Raw genomic sequence first — 23272 nt, forward strand, 5'->3', positions numbered from 1 at the left:
TTTTTAACCTCGTTTTTCTACATTTTTGAACATGGGCTATAGCCCCTACCGTTCGGCATACTATAGCACGCCGTTTTTCATCATTTTTGAGGATTTGAAAAAAAATCTAAATTTCAAAAAACATGGGTTATAGCCCATCGTTTTTTGAAATTTTGAATGTTTTTTTTAGCCTCGTTTTTCATCATTTTTGAACATGGGCTATAGCCCCTACCGTTCGGCATACTATAGCACGCCGTTTTTCATCATTTTTGAGGATTTGAAAAAAATTCAAAATTTAAAAAAACATGGGTTATAGCCCACCGTTTTTTGAAATATTTTGAATTTTTTTTTTAACATCGTTTTTCATCATTTTTGAACATGGGCTATAGCCCCTACCGTACAGCATACTATAGCACGCCGTTTTTCATCATTTTTGAGGATTTAAAAAAAAATCAAAATTTCAAAAAACATGGGTTATAGCCCATCGTTTTTTGATTTTTTTTTTTAACCTCGTTTTTCATCATTTTTGAACATGGGCTATAGCCCCTACCGTTCGGCATACTATAGCACGCCGTTTTTCATCATTTTTGAGGATTTGAAAAAAATTCAAAATTAAAAAAAACATGGGTTATAGCCCATCGTTTTTTGAAATTTTGAATTATTTTTTTAACCTCGTTTTTCATCATTTTTGAACATGGGCTATAGCCCCTACCGTTCGGCATACTATAGCACGCCATTTTTCATCATTTTTGAGGATTTGAAAAAAATTCAAAATTTAAAAAAACATGGGTTATAGCCCATCGTTTTTTGATTTTTTTTTTTAACCTCGTTTTTCATCATTTTTGAACATGGGCTATAGCCCCTACCGTTCGGCATACTATAGCACGCCGTTTTTCATCATTTTTGAGGATTTGAAAAAAATTCAAAATTAAAAAAAACATGGGTTATAGCCCATCGTTTTTTGAAATTTTGAATTATTTTTTTAACCTCGTTTTTCATCATTTTTGAACATGGGCTATAGCCCCTACCGTTCGGCATACTATAGCACGCCGTTTTTCATCATTTTTGAGGATTTGAAAAAAAATCTAAATTTCAAAAAACATGGGTTATAGCCCATCGTTTTTTTGAAATTTTGAATGTTTTTTTTAGCCTCGTTTTTCATCATTTTTGAACATGGGCTATAGCCCCTACCGTTCGGCATACTATAGCACGCCGTTTTTCATCATTTTTGAGGATTTAAAAAAAATTCAAAATTTAAAAAAACATGGGTTATAGCCCATCGTTTTTTTTTATTTTGAATTATGTTTTTAACCTCGTTTTTCATCATTTTTGAACATGGGCTATAGCCCCTACCGTTCGGCATACTATAGCACGCCGTTTTTCATCATTTTTGAGGATTTGAAAAAAATTCAAAATTTAAAAAACATGGGTTATAGCCCATCGTTTTTTGAAATTTTGAATTATTTTTTTAACCTCGTTTTTCATCATTTTTGAACATGGGCTATAGCCCCTACCGTTCGGCATACTATAGCACGCCATTTTTCATCATTTTTGAGGATTTGAAAAAAATTCAAAATGTCAAAAAACATGGGTTATAGCCCATCGTTTTTTGAAATTTTGGAAAAAAATATTAACCCCGTTTTTTATCATTTTTGAACATGGGCTATAGCCCCTACCGTTCGGCATACTATAGCACGCCGTTTTTCATCATTTTTGAGGATTTGAAAAAAAATCAAAATTTCAAAAAACATGGGTTATAGCCCATCGTTTTTTGAAAATTTGAATGTTTTTTTTAGCCTCGTTTTTCATCATTTTTGAACATGGGCTATAGCCCCTACCGTTCGGCATACTATAGCACGCCGTTTTTCATCATTTTTGAGGATTTGAAAAAAATTCAAAATTTAAAAAAACATGGGTTATAGCCCATCGTTTTTTGAAATTTTGAATTATTTTTTTAACCTCATTTTTCATCATTTTTGAACATGGGCTATAGCCCCTACCGTTCGGCATACTATAGCACGCCATTTTTCATCATTTTTGAGGATTTGAAAAAAATTCAAAATGTCAAAAAACATGGGTTATAGCCCATCGTTTTTTGAAATTTTGAAAAAAAAAATTAACCCCGTTTTTTATCATTTTTGAACATGGGCTATAGCCCCTACCGTTCGGCATACTATAGCACGCCGTTTTTCATCATTTTTGAGGATTTGAAAAAAAATCTAAATTTCAAAAAACATGGGTTATAGCCCATCGTTTTTTGAAATTTTGAATGTTTTTTTTTGCCTCGTTTTTCATCATTTTTGAACATGGGCTATAGCCCCTACCGTTCGGCATACTATAGCACGCCGTTTTTCATCATTTTTGAGGATTTGAAAAAAATTCAAAATAAAAAAAAACATGGGTTATAGTCCATCGTTTTTTGAAATTTTGACTTTTTTTTTTTGCCTCGTTTTTCATCATTTTTGAACATGGGCTATAGCCCCTACCATTCGGCATACTATAGCACGCCGTTTTTCATAATTTTTGAGGGTTTGAAAAAAAATCAAAATTTCAAAAACATGGGTTATAGCCCATTGTTTTTTGAATTTTAGAAAAAAAAATTAACCTCGTTTTTCATCATTTTTGAACATGGGCTATAGCCCCTAACGTACGGCATACTATAGCACGCCGTTTTTCATCATTTTTGAGGATTTAAAAAAAAATCAAAATTTCAAAAAACATGGGTTATAGCCCACCGTTTTTTGAAATATTTTGAATTTTTTTTTTAACATCGTTTTTCATCATTTTTGAACATGGGCTATAGCCCCTACCGTACAGCATACTATAGCACGCCGTTTTTCATCATTTTTGAGGATTTAAAAAAAAATCAAAATTTCAAAAAACATGGGTTATAGCCCATCGTTAATCGTTTTTTATTTTGAATTATGTTTTTAACCTCGTTTTTCATCATTTTTGAACATGGGCTATAGCCCATACCGTACGGCATACTATAGCACGCCGTTTTTCATCATTTTTGAGGATTTGAAAAAAAATAAAAAAAATCAGAAAACGATGGGCTATAACCCATCGTTTTTTTTTTCTTTCAGTTTTTTTCAAATCCTCAAAAATGATGAAAAACGGCGTGCTATAGTATGCCGTACGGTATGGGCTATTAGACGAGCGTCTAAAAATGGGATAAAAACGTCTAAAAATAGACGTGTTTTAGACGTCTATTTTTAGACGTTTTTTATCCCATTTTTGACCATGGGCTATATCCCATACCATACGGCATACTATAGCACGCCGTTTTTCATCATTTTTGAGGATTTAAAAAAACAAAAAAAAGAATCAAAAAACGATGGGCTATAACCCATGTTTTTTTTTTTTTTTTCATTTTTTTCAAATCCTCAAAAATGATGGAAAACGGCGTGCTATAGTATGCCGTACGGTATGGGCTATTAGATGAGCGTCTAAAAATGGGATAAAAACGTCTAAAAATAGACGTCTAAAACACGTATAAAAATAGACGTGTTTTAGACGTCTATTCTTAGACGTTTTTTATCCCATTTTTGACCATGGGCTATAGCCCATACCATACGGCATACTATAGCACGCCGTTTTTCATCATTTTTGAGGATTTGAAAAAAAATCTAAAAATCAGAAAACGATGGGCTATAACCCATGGTTTGTTTTTTTTGTTTTTTTTTCAAATCCTCAAAAATGATGAAAAACGGCGTGCTATAGTATGCCGTACGGTATGGGCTATTAGACGTGCGTCTAAAAATGGGATAAAAACGTCAAAAAATAGACGTCTAAAACACGTCTAAAAATAGACGTGTTTTAGACGTGTATTTTTAGACGTTTTTCATCCCATTTTTGACCATGGGCTATAGCCCATACCGTACGGCATACTATAGCACGCCGTTTTTCATCATTTTTGAGGATTTGAAAAAAAAATCAAAAAACGATGGGCTATAACCCATGTTTTTTTTTTTTTTTTTTTTTTTTTTTAAATCCTCAAAAATGATGAAAAACGGCGTGCTACAGTATGCCGTACGGTATGGGCTATTAGACGTGCGTCTAAAAATGGGATAAAAAACGTCTAAAAATAGACGTCTAAAACACGTCTATTTTTAGACGTGTTTTAGACGTGTATTTTTAGACGTTTCTTATCCCATTTTTGACCATGGGCTATAGCCCATACCGTACGGCATACTATAGCACGCCGTTTTTCATCATTTTTGAGGATTTGAAAAAAAAATCTAAAATCAAAAAACGATGGGCTATAACCCATTGTTTTTTTTTCCATTTTTTTCAAATCCTCAAAAATGATGAAAAACGGCGTGCTATAGTTTGCCGTACGGTATGGGCTATTAGACGAGCGTCTAAAAATGGGATAAAAACGTCTAAAAATAGACGTCTAAAACACGTCTAAAAATAGACGTGTTTTAGACGTGTATTCTTAGACGTTTTTTATCCCATTTTTGACCATGGGCTATAGCCCATACCATACGGCATACTATAGCACGCCGTTTTTCATCATTTTTGAGGATTTGAAAAAAAATCTAAAAATCAGAAAACGATGGGCTATAACCCATGGTTTGTTTTTTTTGTTTTTTTTTCAAATCCTCAAAAATGATGAAAAACGGCGTGCTATAGTATGCCGTACGGTATGGGCTATTAGACGTGCGTCTAAAAATGGGATAAAAACGTCAAAAAATAGACGTCTAAAACACGTCTAAAAATAGACGTGTTTTAGACGTGTATTTTTAGACGTTTTTTATCCCATTTTTGACCATGGGCTATAGCCCATACCGTACGGCATACTATAGCACGCCGTTTTTCATCATTTTTGAGGATTTGAAAAAAAAATCAAAAAACGATGGGCTATAACCCATGTTTTTTTTTTTTTTTTTTTTTTTTTTTTAATCCTCAAAAATGATGAAAAACGGCGTGCTACAGTATGCCGTACGGTATGGGCTATTAGACGTGCGTCTAAAAATGGGATAAAAAACGTCTAAAAATAGACGTCTAAAACACGTCTATTTTTAGACGTGTTTTAGACGTGTATTTTTAGACGTTTCTTATCCCATTTTTGACCATGGGCTATAGCCCATACCGTACGGCATACTATAGCACGCCGTTTTTCATCATTTTTGAGGATTTGAAAAAAAAATCTAAAATCAAAAAACGATGGGCTATAACCCATTGTTTTTTTTTCCATTTTTTTCAAATCCTCAAAAATGATGAAAAACGGCGTGCTATAGTTTGCCGTACGGTATGGGCTATTAGACGAGCGTCTAAAAATGGGATAAAAACGTCTAAAAATAGACGTCTAAAACACGTCTAAAAATAGACGTGTTTTAGACGTGTATTTTTAGACGTTTTTTATCCCATTTTTGACCATGGGCTATAGCCCATACCGTACGGCATACTATAGCACGCCGTTTTTCATAATTTTTGAGGATTTGAAAAGAAATTAAAAAATCAAAATACAATGGGCTATAACCCATCGTTTTTCTTTTTTTTTTCCTTTTTTTTCAAATCCTCAAAAATGATGAAAAACGGCGTGCTCTAGTATGCCGTACGGTATGGGCTATTAGACGAGCGTCTAAAAATGGGATAAAAACGTCTAAAAATAGACGTCTAAAACACGTCTAAAGATAGACGTGTTTTAGACGTCTATTTTTAGACGTTTTTTATTCCATTTTTGACCATGGGCTATAGCCCATACCGTACGGCATACTATAGCACGCCGTTTTTCATCATTTTTGAGGATTTGAAAAAAAATCTAAAAATCTAAATACAATGGGCTATAACCCATCGTTCTTTTTCTTTTCTTTTTTTTTCTTTTTCAAATCCTCAAAAATGATGAAAAACAGCGTGCTATAGTATGCCGTACGGTATGGGCTATTAGACGAGCATCTAAAAATGGGATAAAAATCACACACGTGTGAACTGAGTGGTGCAATCCCCCCCCCCCCCTCTCTCTCTCTCTCTCTCTCTCTCTCTCACTCTCTCTCATTAGAGTCACTACCCCTCTCACTGTTTCTGGCGCCCCCTACTGCTATTATTAAGTCACATACTCGTGCTTACACAGACACACACACAAACAAACAAACAAACAGGTACGAGGACATTGCAAGCTGGTTGTAGGAGTGGTTGCACCACTCAAAAACGTCTAAAAATAGACGTCTAAAACACGTCTAAAAATAGACGTGTTTTAGACGTCTATTTTTAGACGTTTTTTATCCCATTTTTGACCATGGGCTATAGACCATACCATACGGCATACTATAGCACGCCGTTTTTCATCATTTTTGAGGATTTGAAAAAAAAAAAAAAAAAAAAAAAACGATGGGTTATAACCCATGGTGTTTTTTTTTCATTTTTTTCAAATCCTCAAAAATGATGAAAAACGGCGTGCTCTAGTATGCCGTACGGTATGGGCTATTAGACGAGCGTCTAAAAATGGGATAAAAACGTCTAAAAATAGACGTCTAAAACACGTCTAAAGATAGACGTGTTTTAGACGTCTATTTTTAGACGTTTTTCATTCCATTTTTGACCATGGGCTATAGCCCATACCGTACGGCATACTATAGCACGCCGTTTTTCATCATTTTTGAGGATTTGAAAAGAAATTAAAAAATCAAAATACAATGGGCTATAACCCATCGTTTTTCTTTTTTTTTTCCTTTTTTTTCAAATCCTCAAAAATGATGAAAAACGGCGTGCTCTAGTATGCCGTACGGTATGGGCTATTAGACGAGCGTCTAAAAATGGGATAAAAACGTCTAAAAATAGACGTCTAAAACACGTCTAAAGATAGACGTGTTTTAGACGTCTATTTTTAGACGTTTTTTATTCCATTTTTGACCATGGGCTATAGCCCATACCGTACGGCATACTATAGCACGCCGTTTTTCATCATTTTTGAGGATTTGAAAAAAAATCTAAAAATCAAAATACAATGGGCTATAACCCATCGTTCTTTTTCTTTTCTTTTTTTTTCTTTTTCAAATCCTCAAAAATGATGAAAAACAGCGTGCTATAGTATGCCGTACGGTATGGGCTATTAGACGAGCATCTAAAAATGGGATAAAAATCACACACGTGTGAACTGAGTGGTGCAATCCCCCCCCCCCCCCTCTCTCTCTCTCTCTCTCTCTCTCTCTCACTCTCTCTCATTAGAGTCACTACCCCTCTCACTGTTTCTGGCGCCCCCTACTGCTATTATTAAGTCACATACTCGTGCTTACACAGACACACACACAAACAAACAAACAAACAGGTACGAGGACATTGCAAGCTGGTTGTAGGAGTGGTTGCACCACTCAAAAACGTCTAAAAATAGACGTCTAAAACACGTCTAAAAATAGACGTGTTTTAGACGTCTATTTTTAGACGTTTTTTATCCCATTTTTGACCATGGGCTATAGCCCATACCATACGGCATACTATAGCACGCCGTTTTTCATCATTTTTGAGGATTTGAAAAAAAATAAAAAAATAAAAAAAACGATGGGTTATAACCCATGGTGTTTTTTTTTTCATTTTTTTCAAATCCTCAAAAATGATGAAAAACGGCGTGCTCTAGTATGCCGTACGGTATGGGCTATTAGACGAGCGTCTAAAAATGGGATAAAAACGTCTAAAAATAGACGTCTAAAACACGTCTAAAGATAGACGTGTTTTAGACGTCTATTTTTAGACGTTTTTCATTCCATTTTTGACCATGGGCTATAGCCCATACCGTACGGCATACTATAGCACGCCGTTTTTCATCATTTTTGAGGATTTGAAAAGAAATTAAAAAATCAAAATACAATGGGCTATAACCCATCGTTTTTCTTTTTTTTTTCCTTTTTTTTCAAATCCTCAAAAATGATGAAAAACGGCGTGCTCTACTATGCCGTACGGTATGGGCTATTAGACGAGCGTCTAAAAATGGGATAAAAACGTCTAAAAATAGACGTCTAAAACACGTCTAAAGATAGACGTGTTTTAGACGTCTATTTTTAGACGTTTTTTATTCCATTTTTGACCATGGGCTATGGCCCATACCGTACGGCATACTATAGCACGCCGTTTTTCATCATTTTTGAGGATTTGAAAAAAAATCTAAAAATCAAAATACAATGGGCTATAACCCATCGTTTTTTGTTTTTTCTTTCATTTTTTTAAAATCCTCAAAAATGATGAAACATTCAATGAAAAAATCCAATTTTGGAGGATTTAAAAAAAAAAAAAAAAAAAAAAAGAAAACAATGGGCTATAACCCATCGTTTTTTTTTTTTTTTTTTTTTCAAATCCTCAAAAATGATGAAAAACAGCGTGGTATAGTATGCCGTACGGTATGGGCTATTAGACGAGCGTCTAAAAATGGGATAAAAACGTCAAAAAATAGACGTCTAAAACACGTCTAAAGATAGACGTGTTTTAGACGTCTATTTTTTGACGTTTTTTATTCCATTTTTGACCATGGGCTATAGCCCATACCGTACGGCATACTATAGCACGCCGTTTTTCATAATTTTTGAGGATTTGAAAATAAATGAAAAAATCAAAATACAATGGGCTATAACCCATCGTTTTTTTTCATTTTTTTTCATTTTTTTCAAATCCTCAAAAATGATGAAAAACGGCGTGCTCTAGTATGCCGTACGGTATGGGCTATTAGACGAGCGTCTAAAAATGGGATAAAAACGTCTAAAAATAGACGTCTAAAACACGTCTAAAGATAGACGTGTTTTAGACGTCTATTTTTAGACGTTTTTTATCCCATTTTTGACCATGGGCTATAGCCCATACCGTACGGCATACTATAGCACGCCGTTTTTCATCATTTTTGAGGATTTGAAAAAAAATCAAAAAATCAAAAAACAATGGGCTATAACCCATCGGTTTTTTTTTTTCTTTTTTTTCAAATCCTCAAAAATGATGAAAAAGACACTGAAGATTAGTGAAACTATAGTCTTTGGTTCATAATTCATATCCCTGGCTGGGCAATTAGATTAGCAACCGACTTTCTCCTCCATCAAGGAGTCAGCTCTTGGCATGTGTGTGTGTGTGTGTGTGTGTGTGTGTGTGTGTGTGTGTGTGTGTGTGTGTGTGTGTGTGTGTGTGTGTGTGTGTGTGTGTGTGTGTGTGTGTGTGTGTGTGTGTGTGTGTGGGTGGTGCACGCACATGCAACACTCAGCTCCAGCAGATAGACTATAATCCCCCAGTTCACTGCTGTTCTCAAAAGGCCGAATAGATAATGACAGAAGAGCCAGAGACTTGTTTCCATTGTGGTTCATAAACATTTGAACGTCTAGAGATAAACAACAGCAAAAGAAACAATAGACAAATCTCCTATCTTATTTTTTGTATTTTATTTTGGTATCAATGTTGTTACTCAAAGGGAACAGAAGACTGCATTGTGGCAGGTAGCAAGTAGCTCGCTGACTTAGCACACTCTGCTGCATGATCTGGAGGTTGTGGGTTCAAACCCCACTCAAATCTTTACTTGCCAAAATCTGCCTATTCTGAATTTCTCATATTATATATTTCTAAAACTATGAAACATTTCAAAGATTCCTTTTCAGGCAAACAAGTAAGATGAACCTAAGTAGGCTAGAATGGGGTTGGTAGGTTTAAGTAAGTAGGACATGTCAAAGTTTGTGCTATTGCCATTGAGAATGCATTGGGCATTTAAGTTAAATAACTCAGAAACTACAAAACATTTCAAAGTAAAAAGTTCCAGCATGTGTAGTAAGCTGAATTTTACAAAGTGTGAATGGAGTTTCTAGGTGAAAGTGATTTTTTGAAATGCCACTATCTGCCTATAAATGTCTCAAATTTGAAAGCACTATATTTCTAAAACTATGAAACATTTCAAAGATTCCTTTTCAGGCAAACATGTCCACCGTAAGATGAACCTAAATAGGTTTGAATGGGGTTCCTAGGTGTAAGTATGTAGGACTAGTAGCATGCCAAAGTTAAAAATGTCTCATATTTGGTTCTGGTCGGCATGTCGTTTTTTTGGAGGATTTGAAAAAAAGATGAAAATCATGAAAAAACGACATACTATAGTTCATGGTTTCGGATGGCATACTATAGCATGTCGTTTTTCGTGATTTTGAAAGGATTTGAAAAAAATATTGGCATAAGATCAATAGGGGGTATGGGGGTATGTATCTTGGTGTCCTCCACCGGCCAATAGGGGGCCACCATACATGGCCTTATTGGCCTACTTGTGTGCAAAGCACAAGTTGGCAGCTCGACAGAGTGCGTTATAGTATGTAGTCGAAAGCGTGCATTACAGGCGTACAGTAGTTTTTTTCATCCTGGTCTGATTGGGGTGTCTAGGTTTCCCTCGGTACCTCTGGGTAACTCTTCTCAGCCACACCCCTAGTCCAACCCCCAGATTCTTAGCCCCTAGATTTATCACAAGGAATCACACTCCAATTGCAAGCCAAAGCTCCCCTAAAAAATGGTTTGACTGGTTTTAAAAACTACAGCTACAGGGGGGGGGGGGGGGGTAGTGTAACCAAAGAGTTCATTTGACCTTGTATTCTTCTGTGTGTGTGTGTGTGTGTATTCGTGTATTATTCACGTATTCGCGTATTATATGCGCATTCGGGTATTATATGCGTATTCGTGGATTATTCGTGGATTATACGCATATTCGCGTATTATACACGTATTCGCGTATTCTTCACGTATTATTATTACGTATTAATATGTAATAATATGTATTATTACGTATTAGTTGGGTATTCGCGTATTATACATGTATTCTTCACGTATTATTACGTATTATACTCGTATTATTCGTGAATTATTCGCGTATTATACACATATTCGCGTATTATTCGCGTAGAATAATACGTAATAATAATACGCGAAGAATACGCTAAGAATACACAAATAATACACGCATTTTTCCTGAAAACCTTAAAACATCTTAGTGGAAGAGACGAAGGGGTAGGGACTGTATGTTTGTCTAACTACATTCCAAGCTGCTGAACTGAAATCCAGATGTAATTCTTTGAAACCGATTAATTTAGTCATTGTGAAGACTGGATGAGGTAAGAAATCATTTCAACAATCTTTATATTTATTTATTCAGAAGTACAACTCTGGTTTATGACATACAGACCCATTGTACAAGGAATATTACATACAAGCACAGGTTTTTACATTTGATGTGTCATTTAAGTATTCTGATATTCAGTCATGTCTTGAAACAAGGATGAAGTTGTCCCCTATAGTTTAACCACATGAACCCTGTAGTGTCCCTGTAGTGTCTAGGGCCAACATTGGGCGAAAATAGCAGATCTCAACGCCAATGTGTTGTCAGATTGCAGATCACTATTTTCACTGAGACATTTTGTGTAGAGGGAAAATATAGGGGGCCTAGTATTGGCAATGAAGTCTATAGGGTTTAAGTAGTTAATCCAGTTTAGAGTCTGCTTCACAATATCCCCACTGATATAGGTTGAGGTAAAAGGGCAGCCAAATTGACCACTGTAGTCAGTATTCAAGGATACACAAAATATAATTATAAATGAACAATTATCTCTCACCCCAAATTATTTCCCAACACAGTCAGTGGAATATTTGTCCATGCATACATATATTGTATACAGTAAAAATATAACATTTGGAATAAATACTAAATATTATTTTAGAGGAAACTGTCAGACAATACATGATAGATAATTTTCCACAATATTTTATGTACATGTATTGGACTGGATTTACAGCAACAGAAAATAAAATGTCTTTATGCGACTCAGATTAAATGGATATTTATGATGGCTAAACAATAAAACCCCTTCTAGGCTGTGTCACAAGAAATGAAGATCTAGACCCATTTCTCCCTTGAATTTAAATACAGATTCATCAGATTTTGTGTAAACACAATCTTATTGCTAAGAAACTAATTAAGGTGATCTTCTATCACAAATCATGGTATATAGTGCTACATATAGATTTAATATACTTTATCTAACAGTGGTGAATCTTTTGGTCAGTCTATACTATTCCATGTAAAGACCCATATTTATAAAACCTATGGGAATGAACTGAACTACTGATTCGCCACAACTAGTCAGAGAACAAGATATTTTTTAAATGCAATTTGAGGTTGTAAATTCGAGATGGCTCACAAGGCAGTGGGACATGCTGTATGCATGCCAATATGAACTCCAATATATTTTAGGCACCCTAAATCAGAATGATTCATGATGATCACATGAACACCTCTCACAAAGCAAGAAGTAGCTAGTTCTCAGCAGTAGAGCAGTAGTTCTCAACCTGCGGGTTGGGTGTCCTCAGGTTTGTTTGTTTATTTGTTTTGTTTTATTTTGTTTGGGGGAGGGGGGGGGGGGGGTGAGGTGACAGTGAAGTAACAATTTAAGACTTTTAAGACCTTTTTAATCAACAAACTATACTAGCCTATAAAAACTGGTCAAACTGGTCAAAACTGGTCAAACATAAAATAATAAGAACTAGGCAAAACTTTTGAAAATAGCCAATCTGCTATTAGATCTGCAATTTTCACAATATCTATCTGTGGAACCAAAACATGGAATTCCTCACATTCACCTACATTGCAAGTGCTTATCAGGGTTGGTGGTCCCCAGACTGGTTCAAATATAATTGTTTTGGGGGGTCATAGCCTGAAAAGGTTGAGAACCACTGGGGGGTCGCAGCCTGAAAAGGTTGAGAACCACTGGGGGGTCGCAGCCTGAAAAGGTTGAGAACCACTGGGGGGTCGCAGCCTGAAAAGGTTGAGAACCACTGGGGGGTCGCAGCCTGAAAAGGTTGAGAACCACTGGGGGGTCGCAGCCTGAAAAGGTTGAGAACCACTGGGGGGTCGCAGCCTGAAAAGGTTGAGAACCACTGCAGTAGAGCCCAGATTCTGTTTGTCATGTCATACTGTAGGTACATACCAGATACCACTTCCTAGTGAATTCATTCTATAAGCAAATAATTGATCCAGAAGATATGAAGTACAACATTATTTGAACTTTGGTTGTTTGGTTTCTAGCTAGCTAATTGGAAGAGCTAGAGGTGTTCATGTTTGTAGATTCTGAATGGACTGTCATAGACATTAACAGAGTGGTATTATATATTGCCTACACTACAGGATAAAGCCCACCTCCAGTGGACCCACTCAAAATTCTCCATGGCTCATCGAGTCTTAAGTATTGTACAGTACAGTTTGCTAATTGCATGGTCACAATAACCATGGAAGTTAGTCAAGTAAAATATACTATGAATACAGTACATTTCTCCATTTCATACTACAGGGCAAACCAACGATTTGCAGGCAAAGTCTTAAAAGCATTGCATTGTTACTGAGGTCACTGGAAAGAAACTTTAAGTAGTAAACATGGTTCCAGATACTCCTGTCTTGTTCTTTATGAATATGGGTCTAGATGTCTGGTAAACAGGAGAGAAAGATTGCCCTCCATGGAATTCAGCATCATTACAGCACCTAACATGTGGGCCTGCCTTCTTAAGGCTAGTCAAACAGCCACCTCGTTTTATGATTGGCAAGGTAGTATTCCAAATATTGCTCTGCATTCCAAAAAAATCAAAAAATCAAATGTAATGTAATGTTTTTACAAGACAAGAGGGACACAATGTCACTCAGCTCAACTTTGGTCAGATTATACATATCCATGTTCTTTTGCGGTGTCAAAACAAAAAACACATTTGTTATATTTGACTATAAATTGTGTGCTTCAACAGGCTTGCAGGGTCCTGTGGTCCATGCCAAGTTTAGCTACATTTTCTCTGGAATGTATCATCACAGCCAGCCTAACATTCTTTGTGCACTTTGTAGCATTTGCATACAATAGCTTTGAAATGAGCAAGCGAACCAGCCTCACATAATAATTATTTGAATTGGAGAAAAGAAAGAGAGTAAAGATTATTTACACAGGGTCACAACATTTCACTGTGGCAAACATCTGGTGTTTTCATGGCTGTGCTAGGCACTGCAGTGACAAAGTATGATCTTCTGATAAACTGTCCCGAAAAATCTAGTTTAGCGAGGTTCTTCACAGTTTATATGCGACAGGCAGGACTGACATTATTATTGTCTAGACAAAAGCATAGTGATCGTTCTTAATCAACTTCTTTAACATGTTTGCACAGCCACGAGTAAATCAAACCTTTGCCAAAGGTCCTGTGTAAAGTCCAGAAAAGAGAGAGTGTGACAGGCAGTATTACAACATACTGTGATGTAGTACAATAGGACAGCCACCAGAGGGAGCAACGGTTTGTTGGCATGCAGAGGTTTTCTTCAGTACAACCTTCCTATTGGAAGACCTGCGAGTCTCTTTATGATCTGCTCTTATCTGTGGCATCCTGCCGAAACCTCTGTTGTTCTTTTATACTGTAAGCAAAACAGTGATTATGGCATTGCAAAAATTTAAATCATTGAAAAACAGGAAACACAAGGTGGTTTGCACCTAAACCAGCTTATTATTGTTTTGTTTTTATACAAGGTTTCTGCATGACACCAATTATATGACAGGAATAATTATATAATACAAACAGTAAAACAAAGTGCAATAGAAAATATACATTTGCGCATGTGTTAATCTTATAACATAATACTTTAATAGAATAGCATTCTCTATACTCTGTATATATTGTATTTTTATGTGATTCCAATAATGGCTTATGTCCAAATATAAAAAGAATGAGGTCAATGTTATTTAAAAAAAGAAATGATAAACATATTTTCTTTCTGTAATATGATCCTATTTGGAAGGTAGATCATGTGCTTTTAAGATTGTTTTGTGAGGAGCCTGTTGATGATATCATTATCAAAGCAGCTATCCATTCATCACTCCATCCACCCACCCATCACTCAACACATCACCCCTTCCTCGTGTCAATCACTCTAGTTGCTATGGCAAATCCCCTTTTCGCAGTCTGATCAGACACCAGAAACACCCACACGGAACATTGGCAGAGATATGGTGGGAAAATGTTGTTTGAAGCTCAAGAATCAAAGCAAAGAGTTACTGATTGAGGTTTGGATGTAAGCTCCTGCAGCAGCTGTGAAGTCAGGATTATACACATGTATATTATGCATTTTTTTATATATATATATATATATATATATATATATATACATATATATATATACAGTATATATATATATATACTGTATATGTGTGTGTGTGTGTGTGTGTGTGTGTGTGTGTGTGTGTGTGTGTGTGTGTGTGTGTGTGTGTGTGTGTGTGTGTGTGTGCGTGCGTGCGTGCGTGTCAAATTATCTTTGACACTAGTGTAGTATGCCTGAGTTACACTTTTTGCACGTGTCGTCCACCTAAAATAGCAAGATTGGCTATGTTCAGTGTGTGACACAGCGTGCAACGAAGTATAAATCACCCTTTAGACTCTGTAAGACAACATACCCAGCTGCTCAACTAGCAGCACTCGCTCTCATCCTAGCAGTGATGTACTGCTAGGATGAGAGAGAGAGAGAGAGAGAGAGAGAGAGAAGCAGCCTGGCAGTGCGATGGATTCTGCCTGTGTTCACTTGATTTGGTAGAGGGGGGGAGGGGCTTGGCGAGTAAGAGGTGACAGGAGGCTGGTGAAGACGAGCCAGGGTGCCTCAGTCCAGGGCTGTGGCAGAGGCAGAAGCTCTGGCCTCTCCGTGGGCCTTCAGAAGGTCAACCGTGTCTTGGTGGGAGGCTGCGGTGGCCACCACCAGGGCCGTCTGGCCGTCCTGTATGGGGACAAAGCACAAGCCACATGTCATTGCCTCCAATGAAGAGACATTGCAGTTATGCTGCGTATCCAGCAAGTGGCAGTATTGTCATGAGTTGAAGAGCCTTCAACAGCAACTGCCTCAAAAGCATGGGTCCAGTGGTTTACCCTCTTAAAGGGACACTTCACCCTTTTTGTAAAAAGATATATGTTAATGACGTTTAGAAGCTTTAGAACACTTTCCTGGGGGTCTTTATGTGTGTAATATGTGGTTTTAGATATTTTAGGTTGTAGCAGTGAGCCCAGTGTCTCTAATGTCATGGACACTGGGCTCACTTCCTTCCTGGACTACATTCTCAGTCTCAGTAAGACAGCTCTCACCCTATCCACAATGAGGAGCAGTGCACCAAAGAATTATGGGAATTGTAGTCCAGGAAGGTAGTGAGACCAGTGTCCATGACATCAGAGACACTGTGCTCACTGCTACAATCTAAAATAGCTAAAACCACATATTACACACATAAAGACCCCCAGGAAAGTGTTCTAAAGCTTCTAAACGTCATTAACATATATTTTTTTGCAAAAAGGGTGAAGTTTCCCTTTAAGGAGACCTATCCAGGGTCGGATTAACACTTTGTGGTGCCCGGCAACGTTTTGTTAAATAATCAACTTTATGTACTATAGCACTAAAAAGTGCTTTACATAAAAATAAAAAAAACATCAAAGAATAGAACAAAAACAAGACGCGCAAAAAGTGCAGTAATAATAGCATTAAGAGAATCAACAAAAACATTTAAACATTTAAATGATGAAAAGTCCCTTCAACAAAAGCACGCAATAACACAAGATCAATGACAGAAAACACCCACTGTCCTTAAATATCCATCTATAATATCCACAGTACTAAATATCCATCTATAATATCCACAGTACTAAATATCCATCTATAATATCCACAGTATTAAATATCCATCTATAATATCCACAGTACTAAATATCCATCTATAATATCCACAGTACTAAATATCCATCTATAATATCCACAGTACTAAATATCCATCTATAATATCCACAGTACTAAATATCCATCTATAATATCCACAGTACTAAATATCCATCTATAATATCCACAGTACTAAATATCCATCTATAATATCCACAGTACTAAATATACATCTATAATATCCACAGTACTAAATATACATCTATAATATCCACAGTACTAAATATACATCTATAATATCCACAGTACTAAATATCCATCTATAATATCCACAGTACTAAATATCCATCTATAATATCCACAGTAGAAGTATATCAACATCATCTTATAAAAACCTGCTTTCCACAACACATGAAGTAAGATCTTAGTGTAGTCTGGAACAATCCGCATCCTGTGTTGCTTTTCAAGTCAACATGAAACCCTCCACAGTATTAACATAGTCTAATGAGGCTGCTGCCATAGTGACCGGCAGTGTCCCAACTCCCAACTAGTGGCTAATTGTCTCCACCAGCCGAAGGCATAGGCTAAATTCCAATACCCAAAATCTCGGCCACTCGCTCACTCCCACTCGGTCACTCGGGGTCATTCCAGCGTGACCTGGAAATGGTTAACATTCCAATTGTTAAAGTGCTCCATCGAGGAGGAGAGTGGAGTCGAGTGGAGGAGCCGAGTGGGCTCTCCGAGACCGCATAGAGCGAGTGTACATCAGGTGCAGGCTCGCTGGGGTATTTTGTCTCCTCGCAGCGGATTTCCGCATCACGTGTATATGTTTTTTTCCTTCTCCAGTGACATAAGTCCGCCTCCTCCACATGTGGCACAGAAAACACTGCTTGAAACCCGATACTATGCACCCCCCCCATCCACTAGCTGCCGGCTGAGTCGCTGACCCACATGCACCCACTAAAAAGCTTTGCTGTTTGTTGAAGAGACACATTTTCGTTGAATGAATAGAGCTTCAGAATGATAAAGTAGCCTATCTAGCCTATGTGAAAGTGAAAGGACCACAACCACTGGCTTTATTGCGTTGTGTGATATAAGCATAATAGAAGTAGGATATATAAATTAGGCCGGCTATATTGTGCGCACCTCAAAAGCTATAGTTAATTTATCCCTGTGCATGCCTGAATGCACAGACTGCTATGAATGACGGTGACAAAAATGTATTTATTTATATGGACTGAACTGAATATGTAAGTCAGAGAGACTATAGGCCTACCTAATTCCTGTTATAGTGTCCGTTATTTGCAAAGACCGTCGGAGGAGGACTGACTGTCGGAGGAGGGGGGGGTGATTTATACGTGTGCACATCCTGGCGCTTATTCACTATTTCAGGAATAAATAGCCTTGCCTTGCACATGTTACCAATACATACACATTGGCCTCGGTTACATGCACAAAATGATGAATTGTCTATTCTGTAGACTGTACGGCTCTGTTCGGAGTTTCAGTGATCCAGCTGTGTGACACTGTATTGTTCCACCACTTTTGCTTTGGCAATGTAAACGTATGTTTTCCCATGCCAATAAAGCCCTTTGAATTGAATTGAATTGATACACGTCATTAGTGATCACGGAATGTGCCGTCGCTTTGAAATGAGGAGCGAGTGGAGGACGCGAGGAGAGTGAGCGAGTGTGAAAGTTGCGGTATTGGAATTTGGCTATAGGGAGAGAATGTTTTGCACTCCGTCCTTCTGTCTGTCTGTGTTTGTTTGTGTCCGTCTGTGGACAGCTAATCTCTGGCACCGTTGGCTTGATCACAGCCACACTCTGCACACACACAATTGTCTCCACCAGCCGAAGGCATGGGGAGAGTGTGAATGTTTTGCACTCCGTCCGTCCGTCCGTCTGTGTGCGTGTCCGTCCGTCCGTCCGTGTGTGTGTCCGTCTGTGGACAGCTAATCTCTGGCAGCCACACTTGATCGCAGCCACCAGGAGGCCGCTTTTTGCAAAACACATTTTTGGCGAGTACACCTAAAGATTTTGTCCAAACAAATTGGTATACAGTCTCTCTACAGCCATTACACAAAACGGGTCTTTCAGATTTTGTGCTCTGTTGTGTTGTGCTCCGTTTTGTGTCATGAACACATTGTGTGAAATTTTGCACGCACATTCCCACTAGGCAGAAGAAGAAATGCCACTCAAATCAGCCTCATGGTGGCGCTATAACTGGCCCATTCGTGTTTTTACCTACTGTATAACTGCACCGATCTGTGTAAAACCTACTGTATATGCACACTCCCTAGAGGCCAAGGAAAAACCTTTGCCTGGAATCTTTCACATCTGCTCTTTATAGCGCCACCAGGAGGCCCACATAATATGCGGGTTTTGTCGACAAAAAAATATTTTGACAGGCCTTGATGGCGTCACTCATAATACCTGATTTTACACTCGGTTCCATGTTGAAAATATCTATTTTCAGAGCGCAACACCCGAGCGTAACCAAACATAAAATGACTTGTCTTTTACTTCTACTCTCTTCTCCACTAGTCCCTCCCTAACACTTTAGTCAAATTTCTATTTGACTCTACGTGGAGGAAAGCGGTGTACCTTATCAGTGAGACTGGTGTCACAGCGTCCGGTCTCCAGCAGTAGACTGGTGATGTTTGCGTGTCCGTGCTCGCAGGCACACATCAGGGCCGTGGAGCCGTCCCTGTCCTGGGCGTTGACATCCGCACCGCAGCTCAGCAGCAACTTCACCATGGCAACGCGACCGTGGCTAGCTGCAAGCATGAGCCCGGTCTGGCTGGCCTGGATAAAGAGAGGGAAACATTCAGGTATGTGGTTTGGATAGGTAAGCAAAAAAGCCAAGGAAGAATGTGATTTAGGAGGAGATTGGAAGGAGGGACAAGAGAGTAGTAAGATGGGTAAAATATGAGTAAAACAGAAGATAACTGGAGAAAGAAAAGCTGAAACAAAATGAACAGAGCAATGTAGGTGGAGCCGAGGTGATGATGACTAGCTGCTAGGTTGAGTACAGGTCACTGTCAATTGAGTTTTACAGATGTGGATTAATGCTAAGCCCCAGGCTTATGACTAATACATTCCTTTCTGCAGACATGCCCACAGAAGGATGTCATGGTGAGGAGAATTAATGTATTCAAGAACGCATGGCCATTTGTGTTTTTGTGAAAGGGAGTGTGCCCATTTTAGCACATACATTTGATGGGTGTCTGTCTGTACAATTGCACGTGCATAATACATGTTATGGATGTAAATGCACCTTTATACAATCCATACTAGGTGCAACTAATTAAATTCCCCTGCCTCTTCTGCTTCAACGTTCAACGAGTTGTTAGTTTGGCTGAGACGCCGCCTTTCCGTCCACTGTTGTGGCGCCACAAGTCCTCTCGACTTAAATGTGTCTGGTGATTCTCCACAGACCTCACTCATTAACAAGGTGTTTTTGCGAACGAAGCTTCTGCTGACTGATTTTTTTTTAAATGTTTATCGCACCATTCTCTGTAACGTCAGCACACAGTGGTGCATGACAGTGGATGGCCGTTTCGGAGAAGCTGGAACCACCATGTCTGACATCAACAACCACACCAGGCATCTTGCCCATTCTAATGCCTGCACGCTGTCCTACACTGTCAATAATCTAGACAGAAAGCTTCCAATCTGAAACATCAAAAGTGATCCCACTTTGTTCATGGTGACTACGTCCATATTACTTTTTATGGTCTATGGCAGGGGTACTCAACTGGCGGACCGCGGTCCGGACCACCTCTTTGCGGACCACCCAAAAAAAGTTAATAATAATAAATAATATTAAGTTAATAATATAAATAACATCAGATGGTACATTTCTCATGTGAAATTGCTGCAAAGGCCCCCAAAATGTCAAACAAGGTCCCCCAAAATTCTGGCCTGATTTGGAGTTCCACTCCGGGCCTGCACTCTGCACCCCATTATTGGTTGGTTGGAAGGGGATCTGATTTGTATAAGCTTGGCTTGACCATACTAAACGGGCATAGAGCCCCGCTCTCCGATGGACGCCGCGCATGGGACCGGACCTCGGTCTTATTCAAAAAAATATTTGTGGACCTTCATCATTTCTAGTTGAGGACCCCTGGTCTATGGTTGCAGCCAGGCTGTTTGTGTTAACGAGCAGATTCACCTAAAGAGCCACTGAGTATACGTTTGTGCGTGGGCGTTTGTGCGTGCGTGCGTGCGTACATTTCGATACAAGCCAGGAATAGCCGGACATGAAACCAGAAACCTTCAGATTCCCAAGCAGTTTGCTGCTCTACCTGCTGAGCCACCATTTATCCATTCATACCTCCATCCGCCCAAACACATGTACTGTATGTGTGTTTGTGTGCATACTGTCTGTACCTGGCTGGATCGAGCGTTGACCTCTCCCCTCTTCAACAGTTGTAGCACCACCTCCAGGTCATCAGGGCTCTCTGCAGCCGTCAGCGCGGCCAACATCACTGCCGTGTAGCCTGCCTTGTTCACGTTGTCTGTCTCACATAAGCCTGAACACACAAGAAACGTGCTGCATGGGAGGATTTTCAGCTGTTTTGAATGACATAATATACAATACTGTTTGTGACAGTGCATCTCTGTGAAGTGAAGCAATGTTTGTCACCGCACATGTACAGTCTGTACGCAGAAGTAGATGTAAGCAGGAGTGCAAAATCATGTAGTTGAATCATGTTTCTTTGTGTTCATTTTCCTCTATTATACATTTATTAATTAAAATGCTAAACGTGCACAGCTCATCGCCTTGTCATGCTACTGCCGTTTGTAGCATATTGTAAATATGCGCCGTTCCCTTTGAAAAACATTCAAAGCAAACACTGGGATCAGGACAATAACCTAACCCCAACTAGACTGTACAGTATGTCTATATGCATCTCACGCTCTCACCTGTATCCAAAAGCAGTTTGACCACGGGGAAGTTGGAATGGGACACGCTGTAGTGGAGTGCTGTGTTCCCATTGCCATCTGTCAGGTTAACAACGTATGGAAGCAGAGTGGGCGTGGTCAAGCCCACCTGTCGCAAGTATAAGGTGACGGAGTCGGCCAGGGAGTCTTTCTGACTGGACACTTTGAACCACTCCTGATAGAGCACCAACAGAACCTGACGCTGAGAGAGACAATACACACCTAATGGTTGTCTGTGGTTCCATTTCCACCATTCCCCACACCACATTTAGGGTGCCATTTTGAAGATCCGTTTTACAATGGGGTAATACATAAATTGCCCTCGCTCTGCGCACAATCGTATTATGAAAGGCATATCGGCCCGTGTTGAACGCACACACATATGGCATACGGCGTTCCTGAATATTTTAGCATTGTGGGAGTGTCCATATGTTAATAATTTTCGCTTTGCGCAATTTGCAATTAAGCCCCTTGACCTAAAAACACTCAGCGCATAACGATTAGACGTGGGTCTGACCACCTCATAAACGCAAAAAGCACTGTTTGATTTTACACTTGAGCGGCTCTGGGAGGCTGCTGGAGTGTTGCCATGTCTGTTTATTATAAGCGGCTTCTTTTTCTGTAAAGTTGCTTGTAAATATTGGTAGTTGTAGCCTACTAGTTGTGGTTGCTTTTCTTGTTTCTAAAGTGGTTATTTGGGCTTTTCTCCTAATGTTGTTTAAACCAGTGATCCTCACACAGCACATTCCCATGTCAAGGATCCCCAGATGAATGCATTTGCCCAACTAAGGACGGCTAATCCAAAAATTAAATTAATTCTTTCCAAGATTACTTTTGAAAATAGCAGATCTATACCAGCTCACAATGCATCACATTCATTCATTAAAACTATGAACTCTGACTGCAGGGGGATATATATAATGATCATTATAACAATGTGCAAGAACATATTTAAAAAGAAGGAAGAACTTTATATTTGTGGACAATCAAAATATGTTTTTTTATTTTAATGTGGTGTCATTAAAATTAATCTGGATATGGCAGACTCACTATCTAGAAAATAAAAACATGGCACTTCATTTAAAATAGGTTACAGACCCCTGTTATATGCGCTTATTTTTATAGACCTATTTACTTGTTTCTATGAGACATGGCAACAGCCTCTTTTTGCGTCTTTTTTTGTAAAATGTTGAGATTAGAAAGGCCATAATTCTTTCATTTCTCAACCTTAAAAATAAATAAAAACATCTCCATAATCATTGGGAAGTTTGCTTTCATATGCTGTATCACACCCGATTCAAGTCTTCTTCAATAAAATGCTAAGAGCGAAGACCATAGACAGTACCATTGGGGCCACAGGCACAGCATTAAGCAGCAACATTCAACTCATTCCTTCATCATGACTTGAATGAAATAAAATATAATAAACGTTATTTTACTGGTGTTTTTCAATAGAAACAAATTATTTTGAGGCATAAAGGTGACAGCATGCAGTGCAATAGGAATAATTAACCCAAATGTAACAAAGTCATGTCATGTCTTCTATGGTGCCAGCCTGAAGAAATGTAATACCACGATCCCCAAAGTGCGCATTCCGTATGTGACATCAGCTGACTGGTAAAGAGAATAGTACGGACATGTTGATTGGGTACGTCTCAAACACTCCTTAAACACACCCATGACTAATTCAAGGCCG

At 38.4% G+C, this 23272-nt stretch overlaps 1 protein-coding gene across 8 annotated transcripts in view; it reads right to left on the reverse strand.

The window, feature by feature from the left end:
• Positions 1 to 15143: 15143 nt before the first annotated feature.
• Positions 15144 to 23272, reverse strand: part of kank4 (KN motif and ankyrin repeat domains 4) — a 94860-nt gene continuing 86731 nt past the window's right edge. For 6 of the 8 annotated variants that reach the window (XM_083767865.1, XM_083767867.1, XM_083767869.1 and 3 more), the window contains 4 exons: positions 21559 to 21778; positions 21022 to 21164; positions 19234 to 19434; positions 15144 to 15703 (listed from right to left, as the gene is read on the reverse strand). In XM_083767865.1, coding sequence (XP_083623991.1) covers positions 15590 to 15703; positions 19234 to 19434; positions 21022 to 21164; positions 21559 to 21778 — 678 coding nt within the window. In that variant the 3' untranslated portion in view covers positions 15144 to 15589. Of the gene's footprint in view, positions 15704 to 19233; positions 19435 to 21021; positions 21165 to 21558; positions 21779 to 23272 lie in introns of those variants that run through there. The other 2 variants (XR_014569418.1, XR_014569419.1) reach the window with 2 other exon arrangements.

The sequence above is a fragment of the Protomyctophum parallelum genome (genome assembly GCF_964188405.1).
Source record: "Protomyctophum parallelum genome assembly, chromosome: 6".
NCBI classification, from domain to species: domain Eukaryota; kingdom Metazoa; phylum Chordata; class Actinopteri; order Myctophiformes; family Myctophidae; genus Protomyctophum; species Protomyctophum parallelum.